We start from the raw sequence: 27,219 nt of genomic DNA, 5'->3' as shown, positions 1-27,219 counted from the left end.
TCACCGGCTTCGAGGACTCCGTGCGGAAATGTGAGGGGGTTTGGGGAGAATTTTGGGGTTCGGGGGGGCGGGGGGGGGTTCGGGGGGGCCTCTGGCTGATGTGGGGGTCTTTTTTTTTTTTTTTTTTTTCCCCACAGTCATCTGCCACGTGGTGGGAATCACCTACCAGCACATCGACCGCTGGCTGCTGGCTGAGATGTTGGGGGACCTTTCGGGTAAGGGGGTGCTTGGGGAGGGGGGTCAGGGCTCACCCTAAGAGGTTGGAGCCCCCCCATTTTTTTTTTCTCACCCCCCCCCAGAGGCTCAGCTGAAGGTTTGGATGAGTAAATACGGCTGACGGAGCCGGAGCCCGGGCGGATCTTTATCTGCAACCAGGAGGAGAGCATCAAGCCCAAGAACATCGTGGAGAAGATCGACTTTGACAGTGGGTGTTGGGGACCCCCCCTCCCCTCAAAAAAAAAAAAAACAAACCCTGGGAGCCCCCCCCCCAACCTGAGGACACCCCCTTTCACTCTCCTCCTTCTCTTCCAGGTGTTTCCAGCATCATGGCGTCCTCCCTCTGAGCCCCCCCCCCTGCCCCTCCTCGTTTTAATTTGTGGCTCCACCAGTAAAGGAGAAGCCCCCAGTGTGTTCTGGTCGCTTTTTGGGGGGGCTGGGGGGGTCCCCAAAGCTTGGGGGGGGGTCGCAGAGCTGGGGGGGGTCCTGAGGGTGGAGCTTGGCTCCTACTGGGGGTTTTTGGGGGAGCACGGGGGGGGAATGGGGTAGATACCCTGTGCCCCCCCCCCCCCCCTCAATGGGGCAGCTGTGGGATGGGCACTGTGGGGAGGCCACGCCCCCTCCGTGCACGACCACGCCCATTTGTGTGACCACACCCAGCTCATTAATATTAACCCGTTTGATCATCACGGGGGTGGGTTGTTTCCCTTGTGCCTTTTTTTTTTGTGCCCTCATGAATATTAATAAGGGCACAATTAGGGGTGTGTTTTTCGAAGGCAAGTTGTGCTGCGGATCTGAATGTCTATGCCCTGCCTACTCATGCATATTAATGAGGGGAGTGCTCCTTGGGGGTGTGGCTGTTGAAGGCAAGCAGCACTGTGGATATATTAATGTCCTGCCCCCCCATTCATGCATATTAATGAGCACACGGCTCCCTAGGGGTGAGTGCTGAAGGCAAGTGGTACTGAAGATATGAATATTAATGCTCCTCCCCCTCTGCTCATGCATATTAATGAAGTGTGTTCCTTGGGGGTGTGGCTATGAGACACATCATGTCTACTCATGCATATTAATGAGACTGGCCCTTGGGGGTGTGGCTGTTAAATGAGCAGTACTAGTTGCATGAATACTAATGCAGCATCCTGTCTACTCATGCATATTAATGAGACATCCTCGGGGGTGTGGCTGTTGAATGAGTGATGGATATTAACGCTCCTCCCTGCCTGCTCATGCATATTAATGAGCACACAGCTCCTCGGGGGTGTGGTGCTGCGGATAGGAGTGCTAACGCGTCATCCCGTGTGCGCGTGAATATTAATGAGGGCTTAGTTCCTTGGGGGTGTGGCTCTTGAAGGAAAGTGGTGATGAAGATTATGAATATTAATGATGTATGGACAACTCGTGCATATTAATGAGGACACAGCTCATTAGGGGTGTGGCTCCTGAAGGCGAGCGGTGCCGCGGGTGGGATTATTAACGCTCCGCCCCGCCTACTCATGAATATTTAAGCCGACGCGCGGCGCGGAGTGCGCCGGGGGGGGGGTGGGTGGGCGTGTCCCAGCGTCCCGCGGCCCTACCGGGATGGGCGTGGCCTTCCGGGGCGCGCCGCGGACGCCCGCATGCGCAGAGACGGCGGCGGGCGTGGCCCGGGCGTGGCGGGCGGCGCATGCGCAGTGGCGCAGGGAGAGGGGCGGCCCGCGCAGAGCCGGGCGGCGCGGCGGCGGCAGCGGAGCGGAGCGGAGGCATCGGCGGCGCCATGGTGGATTATCACAGCACCGGGCAGCCCTACCCCTACGGCGGCAACGGGCCCGGTCCCAACGGCGACTACATGGCCCAGGAGGACGATTGGGACCGAGACCTTCTCCTCGATCCCGCCTGGGAGAAGCAGCAGCGCAAGGTGGGCCGGGGGGGGGGGGACACACACAGGACTCTGGGGCGTTAGGGCCTGAGGTGGGGGGGGGGGTTGAGGGGTCGCTGTGTGGTCACGAACTGGGCAGGGGGTGTCCCTCGGTGGTCAGGAGCTGGAAGGGGGGGGCCGCTGAGGAGTCGCGGGGGGTGCCTGGGGGCGTCTCTAAGCGGTCAGGAGCTGGGGGGGCTGAGGGGGTCCCTAAGTGGTCAGGAGGTGGGGGGGGCGTGAGGGGGTCTCTAAGCGGTCAGGAGCTGGGGGGGGGCGTGAGCGGGTCTCTAAGCGGTCAGGAGCTGGGGGGGGGGCGTGAGCGGGTCTCTAAGCGGTCAGGAGCTGGGGAGGGCGTGAGCGGGTCTCTAAGCGGTCAGGAGCTGGGGGGGGGCGTGAGCGGGTCTCTAAGCGGTCAGGAGCTGGGGGGGGCTGAGGGGGTCTCTAAGCGGTCAGGAGCTGGGGGGGGCTGAGGGGGTCTCTAAGCGGTCAGGAGCTGGGGGGGGCTGAGGGGGTCCCTAAGCGGTCAGGAGCTGGGGGGGGCGTGAGCGGGTCTCTAAGCGGTCAGGAGCTGGGGGGGGCGTGAGGGGGTCTCTAAGCGGTCAGGAGCTGGGGGGGGGCGTGAGGGGGTCTCTAAGCGGTCAGGAGGTGGGGGGGTTGAGGGCGTCCCTAAGCGGTCAGGAGCTGGGGGGGGCTGGGGCTGAGGGGGTCTCTAAGCGGTCAGGAGCTGGGGGGGGCTGGGGCTGAGGGGGTCTCTAAGAGGTCAGGAGCTGGGGGGGGGCGTGAGGGGGTCTCTAAGCGGTCAGGAGCTGGGGGGGGGGGCGTGAGGGGGTCTCTAAGCGGTCAGGAGCTGGGGGGGGGGCGTGAGGGGGTCTCTAAGCGGTCAGGAGCTGGGGGGGGGCTGGGGCTGAGGGGTCTCTAAGAGGTCAGGAGCTGGGGGGGGGCGTGAGGGGGTCTCTAAGCGGTCAGGAGCTGGGGGGGGGGCGTGAGGGGGTCTCTAAGCGGTCAGGAGCTGGGGGGGGCGTGAGGGGTCTCTAAGCGGTCAGGAGCTGGGGGGGGGCGTGAGGGGGTCTCTAAGCGGTCAGGAGCTGGGGGGGGCTGAGGGGGTCCCTAAGCGGTCAGGAGCTGGGGGGGGCTGGGGCTGAGGGGGTCTCTAAGCGGTCAGGATCTTGGGGGGGCATGAGGGGTCTCTAAGCGGTCAGGATCTTGGGGGGGCATGAGGGGTCTCTAAGCGGTCAGGAGCTGGGGGGGAGCTGAAGGGGTCTCTAAGCGGTCAGGAGGTGGGGGGGGGGGGACGGGGGGGGGACGAGGGGTCAGTGGGAGGGTCTGAGGGGGTTCCTGAGTGGTTAGAGTTTGGGTGGGGGGGCTTGAGGGGGTCCGTCAGTGATCAGGAGCTGGGGGGGCGGCTGAGGGGCCCCCTAAGCAGTCAGGAGCTGGGTGGGGAGCCTGAGGGGCTCCCTAAGTGATCAGGAGCTGGGGGGGGCAGGGCCCGGAGCTGGGAGGGGGGGGCTGAGGGGCTCCCCAAGGGGTCAGGAGCTGGGGGGGGGGGGGTGCTGAGAGAGTCCCTAAGTGTTCTGGAGCTGGGGGGGGGCAGCTGAGGGTTCAGGGGATTTGGGCCTGGGGCGTCATTGCTGTAGGGACAGGTGAGGGTTTTTTTTTTTTTTGAGGGGGGGGGTGGGGGCTGTCTGTGAAGTGCCGGAGCCCCCGAGGGGTGCAGGGGGGAGCCCCTGAGGAAGGAGAGTGGGGTAGGGGAGTCTCGGGGAGGGTGGGGGGGGGCAGGAGGGGAGGGAGGTGGCAGGAGCTGGAGGTTGGGGGGCTCTGTGGCCTGGGTAGGAAATAAGGGGGGGCGGGGGGGTATCTGAGAGGAGGGGAGGGATGTTGGGGTGCCATGGGGGAAAGGGGGGCTGTGGAGAAGGGGACAGGGGGTGCTCAGGGGGGAGCCGCCCCCAACAGGACACCCAGGGGTGCAGGGGAGGGGTGATGGGGTCCTGGGGCTCAAGGGCTGAGGGGGGGGGGGGGCAGTACCGGACAAGACGGGGGGGGGACATTTGGGGAGCAGAACGGGGCGTAAAATCCTCCGGTGAGAAGGATCCGCTCCCCGGGACAGGAATGGGGAAATAGAGGATAAAAGGGCACTGGGGGAGAGGCGGCGGCAGGGAGGGGCAGGTCGAAAGGCACCTCGGGGTGGGGGGGGGGGGACGACACGCACCCTCAGCACCTCACCGGGGGGCGGGGGGTGTGGGTGAATATCCACCAGCGCCGCACCCCGACACCGGGACCCCTCCGGTTTGCGCCGTGGCAAAGCCCCGTCGGCCGGGTCCCGTCCCTGCGGCGAGCGCCGGGGGCTGCGGTTAATCACCGGAGACCGTTTGCGGGGCGAAGGGGGGGGCAGCGAAGTGGCCGTCTCCTGGTTTTGTTTAATTACCTTAATTACAGGTTATTTGGGGGTGTCGGGCTCCACGGCCGAGCCCCCCTGGGCTGGGAGGAGCGGCGTGGGTCGCCGCGCCGGTGCGGACACCTGTATAAACTCAGAAATGTGAACGCTGGGTTTCTGTTGCCATAGTTACCCTGGAGGTTTTTTGGTTTTTTTTATTTTAAATTATCTTTTAAATTTTATTTTTTTTTTTAAATTTCACAGCTAAATGGCATCATTTTTGGCAAAGGAAGCGCGTGCCAGGCCTGCTCCTCCCTGGAGCATTGCTTCAGCCAGCCCTGACCCGTCGCTTCCCAGCAAGCCTGGGGCCGTAACGTACGGGGGTTTTTTTATGATTTTTTCTTTTTTTTTTTTTGCCGTTGGCCTCGTTTTTAACGAGCTTTTGGGTCTGTCGGCTCTAAACGCCCAAATTTCCCCACCGTGGGAGCGCGGAGGAGCTGGGGCCGAGCTCCCGCCGGCTTTCCCAACCTCACGTGGAGAAGGAGACACAATATTTAGAGGGATTTTTGGCTGCTCGGTGGAACCGTCGCGGAGCTGTTTAGTCTCGGGGCCGGCGGTGAATCGCGTCGTGGCTCGTTGCCCGAGCGTGGCTACGCCGGACGATGTGCCGGGAGCCAGCGGTTGTAAATTCCAACTGGTTCAAAGGCAAACCCATCCCCAGTTGGCCCAGTGGAAGCGGTTTCCCCCTTCTCCGTCCGCAGCCGGCGGTGAGGTTCCCTCCGCAGCAGCTCTTCATCTCCTCCTCCTCCTCCTCCTCGGGCACGGAGACGGAACGTGGGATTTGGGATCCGGCTTCCCCGCGGGATGAGGCTTAAAAAGTTAATCCCGACCCTCAGAGGAGGAGCAGGCGGCGCTGGGAGCGGCGTCGGAAGGAGCAGCGTGCTCGTCTTCAAGTTCGTTGCTTGATTTGGGGCAGTTTTGTGGGTTTTTTTGGTTTTTTTTTTTTAGTCTCGGGAGGGGGAGGATGAAGGAGGCAGCGAGCTTCGAGTCTCGGAACCCCCTGAACAAACGTTCAAGAAGCGGCCGAGGCCTCGGCGCCGGGACAGGGCCGTGGCTGCTCGGTGTGGATCGCCCCGATGGTTGTGGGTTTATTTTTGCTGCTGGGTTGTGTCCAGTCCCCGGGGTTTCTCCTCTGGAATCTCAACTATGTGGCCGGAGCAGCGGGGCACGATCCGTCCGTCCTTCCTAGCGTCCGTTCATCCCGGCGTCCTTCTTTCCTGGGGTCGGCAAACAGGCTGAGGGGGGACAAAAAAAAAAAAAAAAAGAAAAATAATGATTTAAATAGAGTGTGGGCTCCCAGCTGCCCACGCTGGTGGCACTGGAAAAATAATTTGGTGAAAATACGGCGACCTTGAGGGCCGCGGGACGGTAACGAGCGCGGTTCAGGGGATGGAGCCTCTTCCCCGGCGCCGTTAATTGTAGCGTAATTGTTGGGTTCCGCCTAACAAGGCCGGGCTCGAGGGGTTTAATGCGACCCAGAAGCGGCCGCTTCGCCCCCGAGGCGCGCGGTTGGACTTTTGGTTTCTCACCCAAAACAAAAAACCCTCAGCCGCCGCCGCCGGCCCCTCGGCTCCCACCAGCGGGACGGTTTTCACCTTTAAACCCTTTTTTGGAGGAGAAAAAAACACCCGCCCGCCGCATCCCCGCTCCCCCCCCCACCAGCCCGTCGCCGGTGTTTTCGCACCGTGGCAGCTTTCCCACGCGCGTGGAGAAGCCCCACCTTGTGTTCAACCTGATTTTTATTTTGATTTTTTTTTTTTTTTTGTCCACGGGACGGGAGGAATAAAAATCCAGCGGCGCTTCCCAACGCGATGGCGTAAAGGCGCTCGGGTGTGTTTTTCTCCCGTGTTTAAGCCCCTTTCAAGGCTTCTTGGCTCCTTTCTTTAAAAATAATCCGCCTACTTAATCCTGCTGAGGCAACTTCTCCATCCCGGGCCGGCTCCTTGGCGGCGGATCCGCGTACCTGGCGCGGCGGCACGTTAATGCCTGTTGAGTGACGCGGCCCCGCTTACGCCAAGAGCCGGGGAACCCGAAGGCCGTGGTGTGTTTGGCTCGGTGATCTTTCTGCTTTTTCTCTTTTTATTTTAATTTTTTTTTTTTTTTTTTTTGGCACTCCAAACGAGCGTTCTCCTCCCGCCTGGTTTTTTTTGGGGGGGGAAAGCAAGATGCGGAGAAATCGCCCCGTGGTTGGTTTCGCCGTCGCCCCACGAGCAATTCGTGGAGCTCACGTTCAAGCCTTGAAACGTTGGGAAAAACTTTTATTTTTTTTTTTCCCCCCACCCACCCTCTCGCTTCACACGGTGACGTGCCAACGCCCGGCTTGGCGAGAGGCGTGCCGGCCTTCGGCGCGGAGCTCCTCCTCATCCTCGCCGGAATGCGGGTGTGCCCGCCGGCCCTGACTCACCTGCGCCCTTATCTCCCGCTAAAAAATGGAGCCATCGAGCCCGGGCCTGGAGGAATTTTGCCTTTTGACCCTTAAAAATGGGGGCTGCGGGTATCCGTGCCTTGTCGTGTCCCCCCCTCCCCGGGCTGCTTCCTGCTGTTGTCCTCCCCCCCCCGTCCCCGAGTTAGCTGTTTTCTCCCCAAACAGTCGAGCCGAGAGCCTAATAAGGGAAAAGAATGAGGAGAATCTCCGTGGTCCGGCCTCCCCCCCTGGCCTGGCCGGTAGCAGCAAATTAGAAAAAAATTAAAAAAATAAATTAAAAAAAAAAAAAACCAACAACCCAACCCAAACAAAATGTCCCGGCGACTGGAAACACCCGGCAAGTCGGAAGCTGGGCCGAGCCGTTTCGGGCTGGTCACGGCGCTGCTGCTGAGGAGGAGACACCTTGCTCCTTGTCCAGAGAGGGGGGGAAAAAAAAAAAAATTTAAAAATCCTCATTTCTCCTGATTTTTTGTTAACTTTTTTTTTTTTTTTTCCCCCCCCGCCTTTGCTTCCGCTCCTCAAAGCTTCCGCGTGGAGCTGAACCGCTAGCGACTGTAATTAACCATCCCGCTAATTGCCAGACCGACCTCGGCCGCTTTGGGAAGCGCTTTTCTTCTTTCTTCGCCGGAGCTTTGGTGAAGTCTCCGCAATATCTTAAGAGCAACCCGATAACTTGGAGCTGAGGGAATGATTTCCTGCCCTAACGAGCTTCTCGTTAGCGGCCCTAACGAAGGGGCAGACTCTGCCTGACACCCCCTCACCAGCTGCCCGTGGGCACTCGCCGCACGTGGCCGCGTTCAGGCCGGCGCGGTGCGCTCCTAGGCTTGGTTTGGTTTTGTTTTGTTTTAAATTTCTTTTTTTAACTTTATTTTTACTTAAAACCCTGGAAATGAGACCAAAAGCACCCGGCTGCGAGTTGTAACCAACTCATCACCCCGTGGTCGCCTCGATCGAGGTCCCTCTCGCTGAGGAAAGCGCTCGCGGGCGAGAAGGCGCTATTTTTAATTTTTATTTTTTTTTTTTTTTAAAAAAAGCTATTCCAGTAGATTTCTAAATAAAGATGCTTTTTTTTTTTTTTTAGGACAGATTATTGTCGGCGGTGACCTAATGGAAAAATACTGATAGGGTTCTGCCCATAAATTTCCCTGAGTAAACAACCGCTCAGCCCGTGCTGCGGCCTCCGAGGACAGCGGAGCGGATTTCGCTCAGGTTTTTTGAGTCGGTCTAAAGTCCGCGTCGGTGTTTGCCTTAAAAGGAAGGAAAACTGCAAAAAAAAAAAAAAAAAAAATCCACCGCGGGATCGCTCCCGACGGAGCCGGTGTAAAAAAAAAAAAATAATTAAAAAATAATAAATAATCGATAAAAGCTGCTACCCCTGGGCAGCCCCCCGGCGGGGAGCAGCGCCGGGATGGGGTTTTGATGGAAAGGGGCGCGCGGATGAATCATTTTTCCCCTCAAAAAAAAACAAAACAACAAAAAAAAAACCAAAACACAAATTTGGGGCTTTTGAAATGAAGCGGGGGGGTAGAAGACGAGGCGGTTTTTACCCGGCGTGCTCCTCCCTTCTGCTGTTTTCTCAACGATTCCAGGTGTTGCGTAAAAAGCGGAGGGATCGGCTCCTCCTTCCGCAGTCGGGATTTTTTGGGGGGAAGTTAGGGAGAAAAGGGGGGGGGGGGGCGGGCTGCTCAAGGGGAAGGTGCGGGGCCACCTCGATTCCTCCCCGACAAAAGCGCCTTTGATACAATGCCTGGAAAGCGTTTCTCCAGCGCCTCCGTGGGAAGGAAATTCCAGAAGCATGTGTGGAATCTCCTTTTTTAGTAACTTTTGATTCGTAACACATTGCTGAGGGAAAGCTGCTCCTTAAGCCGGCTTGGCTAGGCCGGGTTTAGCCCTTCAGCTTCCGCTCCGGCCTGAGGCTGGGCGATACAGCGAGAACCCCCATTTTGGGGTTGGTTTGATGGTTTTTAGCTAACTAGCTCCGGGCACCCCCACACTGTGGGGGTGAAAGGGAGCGGCTAGCACACGGCTCCGGCTCGTTGCCACAACGGGCCCGGTAGCCATCGGAAAAAGAAATTTGGGTGACTTGGAAGAGATCTGTCACCTTTTGAGGAAACGAGCTTCTGCGGGAAAGCTCGAAGGCGCTTTTTTTAAATTTTATTTTTTTTTTTATTATTGCTTTCTGCCACTATTTTTAACTCCGTGGCCGTTTCCATGGCGTTTCGGAGCCGCCGCAGCCATGGGGGACGTCAGCGGGGGCTGCGGACGAGCCCGGGGGCTTCACAAAGCCACATGCCAAAAGGCAACCAGCCCCGGCGCCGCCGCACCGCTTTTTTTTATTTATTTTTTTACATTTTTTTTTTTAATTTTTTTTACATTTTTTTTTTTTTCCCCAGGGCAGCGTCCTCACAAAACCGACCCCCTCGACGGGGCTGAATCGCTCCGACCGTAAAGTGGAAAAATTCCTCCGGAGATGGTTTTTAGTCCGTTTTTTTTTTTTTTTTACGCTTGTGTGCGTTGATTTATTTTTTTTTTTTTTTTCCAGCAGCTGCGTGCGGGTGGGTTTTGCCGCGCTCGGGGGTGATTCAGCTCTTTAAGTTGCTTTTTCCACGTGCCGGGGCTGGTTTCGCCCTCCCTGGTTCGGTGACAACACCCGGCCGCGCCTGGCGGAGGCACGAGCGGGTGTGCGGGGACGGCTGACGGGTGCGAGGGCCGGGCAAGCAACCCGGGAACACCCGATTTACCGCTGGCTTGCCCTTATACGGCCATCTCCGTGCTCCTTGCCGAGGTGGCCACGCCGTGGGGCGAGGCAGGGAGGAGACGTTAACGTGCCTGAAATGCCAAATCGCCGGTGAAACGCCAAATTGTCAAGTCACCGGCGAAGGAAAACGTGACTTTTTGGGGAGCTGCTGGGCTGCCTGGCCCCCTCCCGGTGCTGTGGGGCTGCTTCTTGGTGGCCCGGGTGGGCTCGTCCCGGTCCCTTCGCTGGGCCGCGGGCTGCAAAACTGGCTTTAGCAAAGACAAACGGCCGTCTTTGCCCCCTGAAGGTGACACACGCTCCCCCCCCTTTCCTATTCAAGGTCAATCCTGGTGTATTTGTATTTCTGACGCCGCCAAGCCGGCGTCCGGCTCGGGTGCGAAGCAGGCCAGGATCCGCAGCCTTCAGCCAGGCAGCCCGAAGGGGTTTTTTTCTCCTAAAATCCTGCCCTAAACGCAGATATTGGGGCGGAGTGAGCCCAGCTCCTCAAACCGCCGCTTCCCCGGCGGGTCCTGGGCTTGGTCTGGGTTTAACCAAAACCCAGCTTAGCCCGCCGGTGCCACCCGATGCAGCTGGAGGGGGAAAAAACGCTTCCCCTGGTGCCAGTGGGCCGAAGGGCTCGTTAAAAGCTGTCGCTGACCCCCCGAGCCGGCCCAGCGAGCCAGCTGACTCCCCGTTCACCCCCCAACGGCGAGGGGACGGAGCCGGGGAGGGGGGGACCCTCCCAGCGCTGGCGACGTGACCGTCAGAATCTGAACGGTGGCTGATGCCTTCCCAGCGGTGATTTTTTTGCCACCCGGGGGCAAAAAATTAACGGGGATTTATTCCCCCCTCCCCGGGGTTGAGGGGTTAACGTGGTGTTATTACCCAGGGCTGGGGGACATTGGCTGCAAACTGGGAGCGCTGGGAGTCGGCAGCCCCTCGGAGGTGGTGGCTTCGCAGATCCCGAAGCTGCCAGCGCAGGAATCGGCGCCACTGGCGGTTCAACGCCTTGACCTTGGCTGGCCACCGCCAACAAATATTTGCTGCCGAGCATCCGAGAGGGAGGACGGAGCGGAAAAACCTCTCCCCACGCTGGCAGAGGCCTCGCTGCCCGCGGGGCACGGGAGGTTTTGCAGGCAGCTGCCAGCCGGGACATCCTTCCTCCCACTCGCCTGGCAGAGCCCAGCAGCAGCTTTTACAGGGCAAATCCTGCCTCCCCCACCCCTCCAACAAGGTTTTCAGCGTCCCCACCGGAAAAAAAAAAAAAAAAAAACACAAAACCACGGAGCCGGGGCACCACGGGGCGGCTTTTGTTCCCAGCGGGCGTCGGAGCCCCCCCGTTTCCCTGTTTATCCCATAAAATAACACCCAACCTCTCCGTCGTGGGGAGATGGCGCCGGGGGGGGCAGTCCAAAAAGAGGAAAAAAAGAAAAAAGAGGGGAGTCAGCGCGTCTCCGGAGCTTGACGGGGCCTGTTCTGACCATCCTCTTCCTCCTCCCCGCAGACCTTCACGGCCTGGTGTAACTCCCACCTGCGGAAGGCCGGCACGCAGATCGAGAACATCGACGAGGATTTCCGCGACGGCCTCAAGCTGATGCTGCTGCTGGAGGTGATTTCAGGTCAGTCCCCGCATTGGATTTTTACCCCGGGTGACCTCCTGCCGCCTCCTTCCTGCCCCTCATCCCCGGTGCTTTCCACCACCGGGCTGAGAAAGCGGCGTTTGAGGACGGCGGTGGGATTTTTTTCGGATTGTTCGTTTTATTTAACGTGCGAATACACCTCAAAGCGGGGCTTCGGTCCTGCGGCCTCACCTCTAAACTCGACGTTCTCCCGTCTAACCCGAAACGTAAAGCTTTTCTAAATGCTCCTCCTCCCTCAACATTCTCCCGCTGTTAACCTAAAACGTCGAGTTTTAATCCTGATTTTTTTTCTCCTTTTCCAGGCGAACGACTGCCCAAACCGGAGCGGGGTAAAATGCGAGTGCACAAAATCAACAACGTCAACAAAGCCCTCGACTTTATCGCCAGCAAAGGCGTCAAGTTGGTCTCGATCGGAGCCGAAGGTGAGTCTGAAAGCCCCATCGGCTCCTCCGTGTCCCCCTCACCGAGCCGACGCCGGCGATTTGAGGGCAGAAACGGGTGTTTTGGTGACGTTGCCCGGGCGGTGGCTGCGCTCGCCGGCGTGGCTTTACGGCCGCGCTGACTCAGCTGGGAGGAGCCGCCGTGGGGACAGTCCCCTCGTGCCACCTGTGCCGTGCTGGAGCTCGGGGGTTAAAGGCGGCGCGGGCTCCCTCGCGGAGGTCACGGTTATTTCAGGGAAGCTCTTGTGCAAGGCGGCTCCTCCCCTCCCGCAGCGAGCGCTGGCCGGAGGCATTTTGGTCGATTTGGAGCTCCCGGGCTCATCGCTGCTGCCTTGACCGATTGGATCCAAAACAAAACCAAAAAAAAAAAAAATCCCTAGAAAAGGCAAATATTTGCATCTGCCTCGTTCCGAGCCGTCCTGCCCGTTGCTCCCTTTGAACCCCGGCCAGCCCGCGCCGCCAGGAAGAACGTTACGGTTTAAAAACCCAAATTTCTCCCATTCGATGAGGATTTTTGATTCTCCTCAGGCCTGAGGTTCTCCCAACACACCCCCCCCACCCCGGCTCTGCCCCAGCTGTGTCGATTTGATCCATCCGCCCGACAAATAGAGCAGAGAACTTTCTTTTGGTTTTCTTGGGGTTGAAAACGAAACGAGGGAACGGGCTGGGCCTCGCCTTCGCGCCCGACACGCGGATGTCGAAGGGTTGAGGCGGGAGAGGACGCGGCCACGTCCTTCCCGCTGACGAGAGGTGGATTTAATTCCCCCTCCGCCTCGCTCCGGGGCTGGGCCAGAGGATTCCCCAGTCCTCCTTTCCGATTTGGTGACCGCTGCCAGAGCCTGAGGGCGTCCCCAGGGTGGTTTTGGCCAGGGCTGGGGCCCCGCTTTGGCAGGCGCTCACCTTGCAGAGCCAGTTTTTGAAGCGGCTGCGAGACCGCGGCTCGCTCCCAGGGTTCAGCTTTGAAGTCTGGGCGGCTGGCGTCGCTTGCCTGCTGGGGGGAAAAAGCTGCTCGTTCCCGAAACCGGTGCGTGTTCCGACTGGTGCCGCCTTCGAATCCGAGATGGGAGGGCGCGGCGGCGGTTGCAACAGCCGCTGATCCACCCAGGTCTCCCACGCGTCAGCGGAACGGTCCCAGAATCCCAGAATCAGCCGGGTTGGAAAAGCCCCTGAAGCTCCTCCAGCCCAACCGTGAGCCTCCTCCTGACCGTCCCCAACTCCCCCAGATCCCTCAGCGCTGGCTCAGCCCGACTCTTCAACCCCCCCAGGGATCCCGGGGACTCCCCCCCTGCCCTGAGCCTCTTCTGGTGGTTTTTATCCCTTTTAGTGAAGAAATTTTTCCTCGTATCCAGTCTGACCGTGCCTTGGGGCAGCTTGAGGCCATTCCCTCGGGGCCTGGCGCTGGGGCCTTGGCTCCAGAGACTCATCCCCCCTCTCTGCCCCCTCCTGGCAGGGAGTTGCAGAGGGCCAGGAGGTCTCCCCTCAGCCTCCTCTTCTCCAGACTGAACCCCCCCAGTTCCCCCAGCCGCTCCCCAGCAGACCTGTGCTCCAGACCCTGCCCCTTGCCCTTCTCCGGCCACGCTCGAGTCATCCAATGGCCTTTTCGGGGTGAGGGGCCCCCAAAACTGAACCCACTCAGCGAGGGGCGGCCTCACCAGGGGGCAGATCCCTTCCCTGGCCCCGCTGGCCACGCTGGCGCTGACACAAGCCAGGATGCTGTTGGCCACCTTGGCCGCACTGTTGCCTCGTTATCAATCAATCACCCCCCCAGGTCCCTCTTTAGAGCCTCCCCACCCTCGGGGGACCAACACCCCCCCCCAACTGGGTGTCACTGACCGCGGGGACACTCAATCCCCTCGTCCAGCTCATCAGTAAAGGTGTTAAACAGGAGCGGCCCCAACACCCAGCCCTGGGGGACACCACTCGTGTTAAACCGGAGTTAACTCCGTTCCCCACAACTCTTTGGGCCCGGCCGTTGGGCAGTTTTTTTACCCAGGCAGTCCTGTGCCCATCCTGAGCCACGAGCAGCCAGTTTCACCAGGAGAACGCTGTGAGAAAGGTGTCAAAGGCCTCACTAAAGTCAAGGTCACTGCTCTAGGCACAGCCTGACCCCGTCCCTCCGCCTCCCCCCGAAAGAGACGCCTGTTCCTCACGGCCTCCCCGAGCCCCTTCGCTTCTCCTCGCCGCCCCAACGAGCCGTGGCCTCGAGAATGTTGATTTTTTTTGGAAGACGCTCTCACGCCACCATCCTGGATTTCCTCAGTGACGATGGACACGGGGGGCGAGGGTGTGACGTGAAGTGGGCTGGGCTCCTCGTGAAATCCAGCCCGGGCACCACTCCGGGAGCTCCTGCCCCTTCCTCGGAGCACGACGGCGGGGCAGGGACGGGGAGGAAGGAGCTCCACGTGCCCCCGGCTCTCCCGAAGGTCTGGCAAGCTCCCAGCGAGCTGCTGAGCCATCAGGGTCTCCTCGGATGTGCCGGGGAGGGGAAGCGTTGGGTTTCCCGACCTCTCACCGCTCTCCCATCCCGTGGAATTGGCGCCGTAGGGTGAAGGGATGTGGGTTACGGGGAGCTGAACCGCTTCATTTTTTCACCTTTTGGCTTTCAGAAATCGTCGATGGCAACGCCAAGATGACGCTGGGCATGATCTGGACCATCATCCTGCGATTCGCCATCCAGGACATCTCGGTGGAAGGTGAGGGGAGGGGACGTGGGCACCGCCGGGGGTGGCTCCACGTGCCGAGTCCGGCCGGATCGCGAACCGCCCGTGTCCCTTCGCAGAGACTTCGGCCAAGGAGGGTTTGTTGCTTTGGTGCCAGAGGAAAACGGCTCCCTACAAAAACGTCAACGTGCAGAACTTCCACATCAGGTAACGCCACCCTCGACGGCTGCTGCGTTCCGGGGCTCCTCTGAAATACTCAGCGCTGAAGCTGGAAGGGGGAAACGCAACTCATGTTTGTTTTGGGGTTTTGGTTTTTTTTTTTATATATATTTTTATTTGCTGTGGTTAGGCCTGAAATATCCACTCCTTCCCTGCGCTGCCTTTCCCTTTTGAGAATTTTCCCAGGATGGGAGGAAGATGTGCAATTTGTTTTGGCCTTTCTGATGAACGGTGGGGGTGTTTGTGTGATTTTTTTTTTTTTTTTGAAGCAGGGATCTCACTCCCCGCTCTCTTCTCTTGCAGCTGGAAGGACGGTCTCGCGTTCAACGCCTTGATCCACAGGCACAGGCCGGAGCTTATCGAATACGACAAACTCAGAAAGGTTAAAAAAAAACCTCAATCCCAGCTTGGAGCTGGCGTGGGCAGCGTGGCTGTCTGTCCGTCCATCCCTCTGAACGCTCCTCAATCTCTCGTCCCCCCCTTTTCCCTCCAGGATGACCCCGTGACGAATCTCAACAACGCCTTCGAAGTGGCCGAAAAATACCTGGACATCCCCAAAATGCTGGACGCGGAGGGTAAGTTCCCAGTTTGCCTCGTGGCGACGGCGCCGAGGGAACCAGCCCGGTGTGGCGGGGAGGGACAGTGTTTAACGCTCTCTTCTGCCCGTACAGGTGTAATTATCTGACTTTTAAGAGCTGCTGGTGGCGGGATTCCAGCCCAAAGCGGAGCTTGGCGCCGCGGCCCGACGCGGAGAGCGTCTCGCTCTCGGTCTAACGCTTGTTGTTCACTTGCAGACATTGTCAACACAGCTCGCCCCGACGAGAAGGCCATCATGACCTATGTGTCGAGCTTCTACCATGCCTTTTCGGGGGCTCAGAAGGTACCGGAGGGCGGCTGTGTCCATCTGGCTGTAACATTTTCTGACCGCAGCATCCTACACTCATGCGACTTCTCTTCCAGATGGCCGGTTTTTTTTGGCTTCGTGTTGGCTCGGGAACCAGCCTTCAGCTCGCTCAACGGCGGGTTTTAAAAGCCGCTCGGCCTCCCCCTCAGATTTATTAACACCGGGTCAGGGCACGGCGCTGACCTGGGGCGGGAAGGAGCTTCCCGATGAGGCTTTGAGCTTTCAGAGCGAAGCCTCGACGCTTCGCCAAGAGGCTGAGCTAAGAAAAGAGGGGAAGGACGGTGGCAAAACTTAACGCCGTCAGCCAGCTCTGGTTTGGATCCCGGGCCCTGGCAAGCGCTTCTTCTCCTCCGCTGCATGCCCGAGGCGAGTCGAGGGTTGCCCGTGCTGCTTCTTCACCCTCTCTCCTCCCTTTCTCTCTGCGCAGATATTGTAGGCACTCTCAGGCCCGATGAGAAGGCCATCATGACATACGTTTCCTGCTTCTACCACGCTTTCTCGGGTGCTCAGAAGGTGAGCTTGGCCGGGTGGAGCTGCGCGCTTGGGTCGAACCCGCTACTAACCCCGCACCTTCGGTCTCCCGAGGGCTGTCGCGCTGCTGCACGGCTTCTGGAAACCTTAAAACGGGGCCGGCTTTAGCTCAGCTTCGCTCGGGGAGGAGGGCAGAGCCGGGACGAGAGCCGGGCCGGCGCTGGAGGAGCCTTTCCCGGTTTAGCCTGGACGGGTGACGGGGGTAAACCGAGAGGAACCCGACTCGCGGGTTTCTGCTGCGTCTCTTCGGCGTGAGACAGGCCTGTGGGAGCTCGAGGCAGCGTCTGAAATCGGGGCGAGGGGGCCCCGGTGTCCCCGAGACCTTCGTTAGGGAAATCTTCGTTAGGGAAATCTTCGTTAGGGAAATCTTCGTTAGGGAAACCTCCCGTGAAAGCTGTCCCGGTGTCGGGGCGCTGCGTGTCGTTGCAGGGTGCCTGAGTCAGGCTCCTACCCGGCACCGCCACTCTCCTTCAGTCCCAAACGCCTCCTATTTAGACCCAAAACGGGGCCGGCTCGCAGCGCCTTGCCCTTCTGGCTGGAGCAGCCGGTATGTGTTAATCCAGCGGGATTTAGGATCCAAAGGAGCTTCTCGGGCAGCAGAAGTCACCGGTGTGCTCGGAGCCCCCAGGGTCGTGCTCGGAGCCCCCAGGGTCGTGCTCGGAGCCCCCAGGGTCGTGCTTAGAGCCCACGGGGTTGTGCTTAGAGCCCCCGGGGTCGTGCTCAGATCCCCTGGGGTTGTGCTCAGATCCCCCGGGGTTGTGCTCAGAGCCCCCGGGGTTGTGCTCAGATCCCCCGGGGTTGTGCTCGGATCCCCCGGGGTCGTGCTCAGAACCCCGGGGTTGTGCTCAGAGCCCCCGGGGTTGTGCTCAGAGCCCCCGGGGTCGTGCTCAGATCCCCTGGGGTTGTGCTTAGAGCCCCTGGGGTCGTGCTTAGAGCCCCAGGGATCGTGCTCAGAACCCCGGGGTTGTGCTCAGAGCCCCCAGGTCGTGCTTAGAGCCACCGGGGTCGTTCTCAGAGCCCCTGGGGTTGTGCTCAGAGCCCCCAGGGTCGTGCTCAGAGCCCCCGGGGTCGTGCTCAGAGCCCCCGGGGTCGTGCTCAGAGCCCCCGGGGTCGTGCTCAGAGCCCCCGGGGTCATGCTCAGAACCCCGGGGTTGTGCTCAGAGCCCCCGGGGTCGTGCTCAGAGCCCCCAGCACTGCTTTTTATTCCGGCTGGGTCCCTCCCGGCCTCCAGCAGCTCCGGGAACACGCGATGTTTTCTCCTTCATGCGTCTGAGCCGTACCCAGAGCAGCAGGAGGAGCCGTGTCCCGTCCCCCTTCACCTTCTCCTTGGGTTTTGGACTTCCCAAGCCTCACTTTATTTATTTTATTTTCCTTTTCCCCCGTGGCGACTCGTTTTTCCTCTTCCCCATCCTTCTGTAGACCCTCTCCACTATTTCTGTTGATGTCTGGCTTTCAACTCCTCCTCTTGGACTCTTTCTGTGCTGCCTACCAAGGTACTCCATCCCCCAGGCTTATCTTTTCCACCTCCTCCCGCCCAGTGGAGAGAGGATCTGCCTTCACGGGAGAGCAGAAGACCGAAGGAGGGTGCTTAGCGATGGGTAAAAAAAAAAAAAAAATTAAAAATAAAAAAAAAAAAAAAAAAGGAGCAGCCTGGGCGTGATGGGCTTTCCCCTGCTCCCCACAAAACAGCGCCGGGCGCCGGCGGGGCAGCAGCGCCTCCGGATAGAGCAGGGAAGGAGGATTCTAGCGGGGGGGGGGGTGTCTTGCTCGATGCGGCCTCCAGCTCGAATCCCAAATTTGTGGTGGTGGAGCCGTGCTGGAAGTCGCCCCCACGGTGATTTTGGGCTGCGTCTTCTCCCCGCCTCCCTTTCCCACCGCTCCTAAATCCCTCCGACTCTGACAAAATCGGGGCCGGTTGAGCCGTGCGGGTTGGGGTCCTGCAGGCTCTGAGTTTGTGTGTGTGTGTGTGTGTGTGTGTGTGTCCCCTCCCTCCCCGCCTCGTCCCGCTCTTCCTCTCCAGGCCGAGACGGCGGCAAATCGCATCTGCAAAGTGTTGGCCGTCAACCAGGAGAACGAGCACCTGATGGAAGACTACGAGAAACTCGCCTCCGACGTAAGGCCCCGACGGGCTCAGAGAGGGCGAGATGACCCGTCCTGTCCCCCCCCACCCCGCCTCCTACCTCAGCTTCAAACCACCTCCCCTCCAACCCCCTTTATTTATTTTTATTTTTTTTTTTTCCTTCCCCTCCCCTCTCTCCCCAACCCAGCTTCTGGAGTGGATCAAACGCACCATCCCTTGGCTGGAGGATCGCAGCCCCCAAAAAACCATCCAGGAGATGCAGCAGAAATTGGAAGATTTCCGCGACTACCGCCGCGTCCACAAACCCCCCAAAGTGCAGGAAAAATGCCAGTTGGAGATCAACTTCAACACCCTCCAGACGAAACTCCGGCTGAGCAACAGACCCGCCTTCATGCCCTCCGAAGGGAAAATGGTCTCGGTGAGCGCGGGGTAGAGCTGGGAGGGTGGGTTTTTTTTTTTTGGTGGGGTGGGGGGTTTACCCACCGTTTTGGGGGTCAAAACGCTGCGGTTGAGAGCGGAGGAGCTGCTGGGCTCGCAGCGGGGGTTCTGGGGGTGGATTTTTCTTCTCCTTCTCCCAAAACTTGCGCTGTGGCTCCTGAAGAAGCTGGAAATCTGCCCCCCCCCCAGCAATCCCCTGAGCTCCTTTCTGCCCCCCCCCCTGCCCCAGGACATCAATAACGGGTGGCAGCACTTGGAGCAAGCGGAGAAGGGCTACGAGGAGTGGCTACTGAACGAGATCAGGCGGCTCGAGCGGCTCGACCACCTGGCAGAAAAATTCCGGCAGAAGGCTTCCATCCACGAGGCCTGGACTGAAGGTGGGGGGGCTTGGGGGGCACCTTTCGGCATGGTGGGAGGGACGACGGGGAGGTTTCGCCTCCATCCCAGGTGGCGAAACCCTTGGGAAAGCGGCTCGAGCCTTTTGAAATCTGGGGAGCGGTTGGGCTAGCGTGGTGGCCCCGGTGACCAGCGTCCCCTGTCCCACAGGCAGCCCCCCCCCCCAGGGACATTTTTATCTTATTTTGGGGGAGTTTGGATGGGTATGAACTTTGAGGGGGGGGGTGGGAACGGGTCTGTCTTGCGAGGAGACACCTGTGAGCCCGACGTCACGCCGCGGTGCCCCTTTGGAGCGGCCAAAGCGTCATCCCTGCCAGGGAGGTGACATCTCCCCCTGCCCTGGGGGTTTCTTTGTGTTTTTGTGTGTGTCCCCCCCCCCCCAGGGAAGGAGACGATGCTGAAGCAGAAGGACTACGAAACCGCCACCCTCTCAGACATCAAAGCCCTCATCCGGAAACACGAAGCCTTCGAGAGCGACCTGGCGGCGCACCAAGACCGCGTGGAGCAGATCGCCGCCATCGCCCAGGAGCTCAAGTACGTCCGGGGACCCCCCAAAAACACCCCAAACACCCCCACCTTCGACCTCTTCCTCCTCTTCTCTCCACAAAACCCGGGTTTTCGGGGGTCTCACGGCAAAACCCCGGGCTGCAGCTCACCTCCGAGCGCCGCACAGTGCCCCCATTGTTCTGCCCGTCCCTTCCCCCTCCTGTTTTCTCCTCCACCAGAATACAGTTATTGTAAGGCCGCCCGGGCAGCCCAGATCTTTTTTTTTTTGTTGTTATTGTTGTTTTTTAATTTCCACACCCCCCCCCGCTCCAGACAGATAAACTTGGATACAATTAGTACACCAAGGCATCAATGGAGCCCTTATCCCAGCACCCTGAGGTGCTGGGAAACGGGGACACGCGGCTCGGAAAGCGCCGAGGCCGGGAGCCACTGCGGGGGGGGTTTAACAAGCCCCGTCAGCTCAGCTAGCCCAGCTCGTAGCCAAGAGCGATATGAGGGAGCTTCCCTTGTGTCCTGCTGTCCCCTCACCCTGCTATTATTTATTTTTTTTTTGCCCCCCCCCCACCGCCGGTTGCAGCGAGCTGGATTACTACGACTCGCCCAGCGTCAACGCTCGGTGCCAGAAAATCTGCGACCAGTGGGATGTTCTGGGCTCTTTGACCCACAGCCGGAGGGAGGCTTTGGAGGTGAGTGTGGCTCCTCGCTGGCCTCCGCGGGGATGGGGCCACCACGATGGCCACCAGGGCAAGGGGGGTGTGTGTGTGTGTGTGTGTGTGTGGAGGCAGGGGGCGGTTTCTTCCACTTCTGACCCTTTCGGCCACGCGCAGAAAACGGAGAAGCAGCTGGAAACGATCGACGAGCTGCACTTGGAGTACGCCAAGAGGGCGGCCCCCTTCAATAATTGGATGGAGAGCGCCATGGAGGATCTCCAGGACATGTTCATCGTCCACACCATCGAGGAGATCGAGGTGGGAACCTGCTGTTTCCCCCCCCTGACACTTTTGTCTTCTATTTTGAGGAGACGCTCTGGGGTCTGCGCGATCCGGGGAGCTTCTGAGGGGAGGGATGAGCTGGTGGAAAGGAAAGGGGGAAAGTTTCACCCTTCACGTGTCTTACGGGGAGCGGCTGGGGGAACTGGGGGGGTTCAGTCTGGAGAAGAGGAGGCTGAGGGGAGACCTCCTGGCCCTCTGCAACCCCCTGCCAGGAGGGGGCAGAGAGAGGGGAGGAGTCTCGAGCCACGAACCCAGTGCCAGGCCAAGAGAGGCCTCAAGTTTTCCCAAGGCACGGTCAGACTGGATACGAGGAAAAATTTCTTCACTAAAAGGGATAAAAACCACCAGAAGAGGCTCAGGGCAAGGGGGCAGTCCCCATCCCTGGAGGGACTCAAAAGCCCCCGTCGATGTGGCACTTGGGGACGTGGTTTGGTGGCACTTGGCAGCGTTGGGTTGATGGTTGGACTGGCTGATCTTCAAGGGCTTTTCCAACCTCAATTATTTTGTGGTTCTGTGGCATCCTGGCTTGTGTCAGCGCCAGCGTGGCCAGCGGGGCCAGGGAAGGGATCTGCCCCCTGGTGAGGCCGCCCCTCGCTGAGTGGGTTCAGTTTTGTGGGCCCCTCACCCCAAAAAGGCCATTGGATGACTCGAGCGTGGCCGGAGAAGGGCAAGATGCAGGGTCTGGAGCACAGGTCTGATGATCTAGAATCTTGGATGGTCTAGAATCTTGGATGGTCTAGAATCTTGGATGGTCTAGAATCTTGAATGATCTAGAATCTTGGATGGTCTAGAATTTTGGATGGTCTAGAATCTTGGATGATCTAGAATCTTGGATGATCTAGAATCTTGGATGGTCTAGAATCTTGAATGATCTAGAATCTTGGATGGTCTAGAATCTTAGATGTTCTAGAATCTTGGATGATCTTCAAGGCCTTTTCCAAAATCGAATGATTCTGGGATTCTGTAAGGTAGGAAGTAAAAAAATAAAATAAAATAAATAACGGAAGTTTTGTGTCTCCTGCAGGGACTGATCGCGGCCCACGACCAGTTCAAGTCCACCCTGCCCGACGCCGACAAGGAACGCGAGGCCATCCTGGGCATCCAACGGGAAGCGCAGCGCATCGCCGACTTCAACAGCATCAAACTCTCCGGGAACAACCCCTACACCTCCGTCACCCCCCAAATCATCAACTCCAAGTGGGAACGGGTAAGGACCGGGAGCCGCCGCGCCCGCGGGGCCGATGGCGGAACGACGGTGCCGTGGCTGGGGCGGGGGCTCTGCCGCCTCCTCCTCGCCCACGTGGGTCTCCAAACCGTCTCAATCCTCGGTGGATTTTCCAACTCTGTTGCTTTCTCCCGGCAGGTGCAGCAGCTGGTCCCCAAGAGGGACCACGCGCTGCTGGAGGAGCAGAGCAAGCAGCAATCCAACGAACGCTTGCGGCGGCAGTTCGCCACCCAGGCCAACATCGTGGGGCCCTGGATCCAGACCAAGATGGAGGTAAGGGCTCGTTGGAACCACAGTGGTGGCCACGGGGAGGGGTTGTGGGAGCCCAAGAGCCTTCAGGTGCCCCCACAGCAGAACCCCGGAGCGTTGCCCAGCTCCAAAAAGCGAGGAGTCTGCGGGTAGAATCACGCCGTGGCTCGGCTCCTCCTCGTGTGCCCGAGCTTTGACGGGGGGTTTTCCCCCCGTTTCCAGCAGATCAGGCGGGTTCATTCCTCACAGCTCCTTCTTCCCCATGCCTTGATGGTTTTTTTTCTCCCATTTTGAGGAGATCAGGCAGATTCGTGCCTCTCTTCTCATTTTTTCCCCTCATTTTCAGGAAATCAGGTGGGTCTGTGCCTCGCTGCTCGTTTTTTTCCCCGTTTCCAGCAGATCAGGCGGGTTCATTCCTCACAGCTCCTTTTTCCCCAACCCTTGACGGGTGTTTTTTTCCCCCCATTTTGAAGCGTTCAGGTGGGTTCATTCCTCACTCCTCCTTTTTTCCCCGACCCTTGACATTTTTTCCCCCCATTTTGAGGAGATCAGGCAGGTTCGTGCCTCTCTTCTCATTTTTTCCCCTCATTTTCAGGAAATCGGGTGGTTCTGTGCCTCACTCCTCGTTTTTTCCCCCCATTTCCAGCAGATCAGGCGGGTTCATTCCTCACTCCTCCTTCTTCCCCACGCCTTGATGGTTTTTTTTCTCCCATTTTGAGGAGATCAGGCAGATTCGTGCCTCTCTTCTCATTTTTTCCCCTCATTTTCAGGAAATCGGGTGGGTCTGTGCCTCACTCCTCGTTTTTTCCCCCCGTTTCCAGCAGATCAGGCGGGTTCATTCCTCACTCCTCCTTCTTCCCCAACACTTGATGGTTTTTTTCTCCCATTTTGAGGAGATCAGGCAGATTCGTGCCTCTCTTCTCATTTTTTCCCCTCATTTTCAGGAAATCGGGTGGGTCTGTGCCTCACTCGTTTTTTTCCCCCATTTCCAGCAGATCAGGCGGGTTCATTCCTCGCTCCTCCTTCTTCCCCACCCCTTGATGGTTTTTTTTCTCCCATTTTGAGGAGATCAGGCAGATTCGTGCCTCTCTTCTCATTTTTTCCCCTCATTTTCAGGAAATCGGGTGGGTCTGTGCCTCGCTGCTCGTTTTTTCCCCCCGTTTCCAGCAGATCAGGCGGGTTCATTCCTCGCTCCTCCTTCTTCCCCAACCCTTGATGTTTTTTTTTCTCCCATTTTGAGGAGATCAGGCAGATTCGTGCCTCTCTTCTCATTTTTTCCCCTCATTTTCAGGAAATCGGGTGGGTCTGTGCCTCACTCGTTTTTTCCCCCCGTTTCCAGCAGATCAGGCGGGTTCATTCCTCACAGCTCCTTTTTCCCCAACCCTTGACAGGTGTTTTTTTCCCCCCATTTTGAAGAGTTCAGGTGGGTTCATTCCTCACTCCTCCTTTTTTCCCCGACCCTTGACATTTTTTCCCCCCATTTTGAGGAGATCAGGCAGGTTCGTGCCTCTCTTCTCATTTTTTCCCCTCATTTTCAGGACATCGGGTGGGTTTGTGCCTCGCTGCTCGTTTTTTTTTCCCCCGCCCCGTTGCCAGCAGATCGGGCGGGTTCGTGCCTCACTCCTCGTTTTTCCCCACGCCCTGACGGGTGTTTTTTCCCCTCCCCATTCCCAGGAGATCGGCCGTATCTCCATCGAGATGCACGGCACGCTGGAGGACCAGCTCAACCACCTCAAGCAATACGAGCAGAGCATCGTCGACTACAAACCCAACCTCGACCTGCTGGAGCAGCAGCACCAGCTCATCCAGGAAGCGCTCATCTTCGACAACAAACACACCAACTACACCATGGAGGTACCCGCAGCCCTTCGCCCACCCCTCGGGGTGACCCCTGCGGAGCCCAGCGTGGTCTCGGGGTGTCTCTGATGCCCCCCCACCCACCCCTTGCTGAGAGGCTGCCCGTCCTTTTTGCCCCCTCCCCAGCACATCCGCGTGGGCTGGGAGCAGCTTCTCACCACCATCGCTCGCACCATCAACGAGGTGGAGAACCAGATCCTCACCCGCGACGCCAAAGGCATCAGCCAGGAGCAGATGCAGGAGTTCAGAGCCTCCTTCAACCACTTCGACAAGGTACCCCCAGACCCCCCCTTCTGCCCTTCCAGCCCCGGCGGTGGCAGATTCCTTCTAACGAGGGTTTTTTTTTTGCCCCCCCCTGCCCTGCCCCGTGCAGGACCACGGCGGCGCGCTGGGCCCGGAGGAGTTCAAGGCCTGTCTCATCAGCCTGGGCTACGACGTGGAGAACGACCGGCAGGTACCTCCTCTTCCTCCCCCCGCCACCCCCCCTCCCTGCCCAGGTGCCTCCTCCAAGCCCGTTTCCGCCTCTCTGCTCCCTCCCTCCCTGCCTTCTCCTTCCTCTTCCTCTCCGCCTCTGCATGCGCTCTCTGCGGCCGCCTCTCTCCTCTTCCTCCTCTTCATCCTCTCGGAGTAGAAGCGCACGGGAAGCACCGACACCGATGACTTCCGAGCTCTCCTTATCTCCACGGGATACAGCCTGGTACGCCTTCCGCTTGTTCTTGTTCTTGTCTTTTTTTTTTTTTTTTCCGTTTCCTGTTCCTTTTCCTTTGCTTTTTCCTTTGCTTTTTTCTTTGCTTTTTCCCTTTGCCTTTTCTCTCCCCTTCTCTACCTGCCCCTTTTTCTTTTCCTTTTTCTTTTCCTTTTCTTTTCCTTTTTCTTTTCCTTTTTCTTTTCCTTTTCTTTTTCCTTTTTCTTTCCTTTTTCTTTTCCTTTTTCTTTTCCTTTTTCTTTTCCTTTTTCTTTTCCTTTCTTTTCCTTTCTTTTCCTTTTTTCCCTTCCTTTTCCTTCCTTTTCCTTCCTCTTCCTTTTCCTTTTCCTTTTCCTTTTCCTTTTCCTTTTCCTTTTCCTTTTCCTTTTCCTTTTCCTTTTCCTTTTTCCTTTCCTTTTCCTTTTCCTTTTCCTTTTCCTTTTCCTTTTCCTTTTCCTTTTCCTTTTCCTTTTCCTTTTTCTTTTCCTTTTTCTTTTCCTTTTTCTTTTCCTTTTTCTTTTCCTTTTTCTTTTCCTTTTTCTTTTCCTTTTTCTTTTCCTTTTTCTTTTCCTTCCTCTTCCTCTTCCTCTTCCTCTTCCTCTTCCTCTTCCTTTTCCTTCCTTTTCCTTTCTTTTCCTTTCTTTTCCTTTCTTTTCCTTTCTTTTCCTTTCTTTTCCTTCCTCTTCCTCTTCCTTTTCTCTTTCCTTTTCCTTTTCCTTTTCCTTTTTCTTTTCCTTTTCTTTTTCCTTTTCCTTTTTATTTTCCTTTTTATTTTCCTTTTTATTTTTCTTTTCCTTTCTTTTCCTTTCTTTTCCTTTCTTTTCCTTTCTTTTCCTTTCTTTTCCTTTCTTTTCCTTTCTTTTCCTTTCTTTTCCTTTCTTTTCCTTTTTTCCCTTCCTTTTCCTTCCTTTTCCTTCCTCTTCCTTTTCCTTTTCCTTTTCCTTTTCCTTTTCCTTTTCCTTTTCCTTTTCCTTTTCCTTTTCCTTTTCCTTTTCCTTTTTCTTTTCCTTTTTCTTTTCCTTTTTCTTTTCCTTTTTCTCTTCCTTTTTCTTTTCCTTTTTCTTTTCCTTTTTCTCTTCCTTTTTCTTTTCCTTTCCTATTCCTTTTTTCCCCTCTTCCTTTTCCTTTTCCTTTTCCTTTTCCTTTTCCTTTTTTTTTCCCCTTCCCCTCCCCTTTCCCTTTCTCTCAGTTTCTTTTTATTTTCTTCTTTTTTCCTTTTCATTCCTCCCCCCGCTCTCTCTTTTTTTTATCACCCTTTCTTTTTTTTCCCCTTTCCGCTCACCGCGGCGACTCCCCCCTTCCCCTCCGCGACGCCCCTCCAAGCCCCCGCTCACCTCCCACCGCCCTCCCCTTCCTCAGGGCGACGCCGAGTTCAACCGCATCATGAGCGTGGTGGATCCCAACAGCAGCGGCACCGTCACCTTCCAGGCCTTCATCGACTTCATGTCCCACGAGACCACGGACACCGACACGGCCGACCAGGTCATCGCCTCCTTCAAAGTTTTAGCCGGCGACAAGGTGTGAGACCCCGCGACGGATCCTTCGCTCACCGGGGACGGCCGCCACCTTCTCACCTTTTATTTTAATTTTTTTTTTTTTTTTTTATTTTTCTCTCTCCCCCCTTGATCAGAACTACATCACAGCGGAGGAGCTGCGGCGGGAGCTGCCCCCGGACCAGGCCGAGTACTGCATCGCCCGCATGGCCTCGTACCAGGGCTCCGACACCGTCCCCGGTGCCCTCGACTACAAATCCTTCTCCACCGCCCTCTACGGCGAGAGCGACCTCTGAGCACCCAGCGCTGGCGCTTCCCAGCCACAGAGCCAAAACTCCTTCTTTCTCCAACTCGGTTTTATTGGTTATTTTTGATTTTTTTTTTTTTTTTTTTTGGTTTATTTTTATTTTCCTCCCACCTCTGCACACCCACACTCCCCTCCGTGGCAACGACCACCAGGAGAGGGAAGGGTGGGGGGGTCACGGACCAGCCACCACCACACGTCACCCCCCACCACCGACCTATGCAACATTTTATTTTTGGGGTTTATTTTTCTCACTTTTGCAGGGAGGGCGGGTGCCCACTTTGTTGAGGGGGGGGGGGTGTCTCACCTTTTAATCACTTTCTTGGCAGGGAGCCTCGGCGCGTCCAGCACCTCAGGCTCAAATTATTTTTTTTAATATAAACCCTTTCTATTTTTTCAACTGACAAGCCACTACAAACCCCACCTCCTCCCACCCCACTTTAATTTAAGAGCAAACAAATAAATAAAATAATTAAAAAAAAAAAAAAATCCCAACGGGGTCTTGGCGGGGCCAACAACCCCCCACACACACTTTGGGGTGGGGGGGTGTCAGGGGAAGGGGGGTTCCCCCAAACTCAGCCCCCAGCACGTCCCTCCAACCTCGGACCAGGTTTTTTCTGAGGACCAAAAATCTAGGAAAAAAAAAAAAACAACAAACAAAACACCAACAAAAAAACCAACAACCCCAAAACCACCACAAAAAAAAAAAAAAAAAAAAAAGGAAAAAAAGAAAAAAAAAAAAAGCTTGATCTTTTAAAATTTAAATGAAAGCCAGAAGGTTCCTATTTACTTTATTAACTTAGGGATTTATTATATAAATATATATTCACCTAACAGCATATATTACCGGTTTTCTTTGTCATGTAATTAAAATATTGCTGATTAACTGTTAA

General features: G+C 57.3%; 2 protein-coding genes across 12 annotated transcripts; both read left to right on the top strand.

Moving 5' to 3' along the window:
- Nucleotides 1-2: 2 nt before the first annotated feature.
- On the top strand, nucleotides 3-628 carry EIF3K (eukaryotic translation initiation factor 3 subunit K; the record flags this gene model as incomplete). The annotated part of the gene is given in 5 exon segments (XM_074930669.1): nucleotides 3-30; nucleotides 138-215; nucleotides 300-332; nucleotides 335-424; nucleotides 532-628. Coding segments are annotated over 5 exon segments (261 nt in total), but the record flags the coding sequence as incomplete, so codon positions are not given.
- A 1,258-nt stretch (nucleotides 629-1,886) lies between these two features.
- Nucleotides 1,887-27,219, top strand: ACTN4 (actinin alpha 4). Of its 11 annotated transcripts, none has more exons than XM_074930818.1 (22): nucleotides 1,888-2,113; nucleotides 11,211-11,325; nucleotides 11,649-11,768; nucleotides 14,393-14,479; nucleotides 14,566-14,653; nucleotides 14,969-15,047; nucleotides 15,159-15,240; nucleotides 15,997-16,082; nucleotides 18,121-18,213; nucleotides 18,368-18,598; nucleotides 18,848-18,995; nucleotides 19,398-19,548; nucleotides 20,099-20,207; nucleotides 20,349-20,489; nucleotides 21,538-21,720; nucleotides 21,877-22,011; nucleotides 23,662-23,841; nucleotides 23,971-24,117; nucleotides 24,218-24,298; nucleotides 24,476-24,541; nucleotides 25,889-26,047; nucleotides 26,160-27,219. In XM_074930818.1, the coding sequence occupies exons 1-22, from the start codon at nucleotides 1,973-1,975 to the stop codon at nucleotides 26,316-26,318; spliced, it is 2,781 nt and encodes a 926-aa protein (XP_074786919.1). In that variant the 5' UTR covers nucleotides 1,888-1,972; the 3' UTR covers nucleotides 26,319-27,219. The 11 variants fall into 11 exon arrangements, with proteins under 11 accessions (XP_074786927.1, XP_074786928.1, XP_074786919.1 ...); XM_074930816.1 differs by lacking the exon at nucleotides 15,997-16,082 and adding an exon at nucleotides 15,460-15,545; XM_074930821.1 differs by lacking the exon at nucleotides 24,218-24,298.

The sequence above is a fragment of the Athene noctua genome, chromosome 35, assembly GCF_965140245.1.
Source record: "Athene noctua chromosome 35, bAthNoc1.hap1.1, whole genome shotgun sequence".
Taxonomy (NCBI): Eukaryota; Metazoa; Chordata; class Aves; order Strigiformes; family Strigidae; genus Athene; species Athene noctua.
This window is presented reverse-complemented; position numbering and strand designations above follow the sequence as displayed.

Bases quoted from the DNA above. Each gene is read 5' to 3' on its own strand.
- ACTN4 (XM_074930818.1), top strand. From the start codon at position 1,973: ATGGTGGATTATCACAGCACCGGGCAGCCCTACCCCTACGGCGGCAAC. The intron at 14,654-14,968 runs GTAACGCCACCC...CTTCTCTTGCAG, and splicing joins GTGCAGAACTTCCACATCAG to CTGGAAGGACGGTCTCGCGT. The intron at 18,599-18,847 runs GTGAGCGCGGGG...CCCCTGCCCCAG, and splicing joins CCGAAGGGAAAATGGTCTCG to GACATCAATAACGGGTGGCA.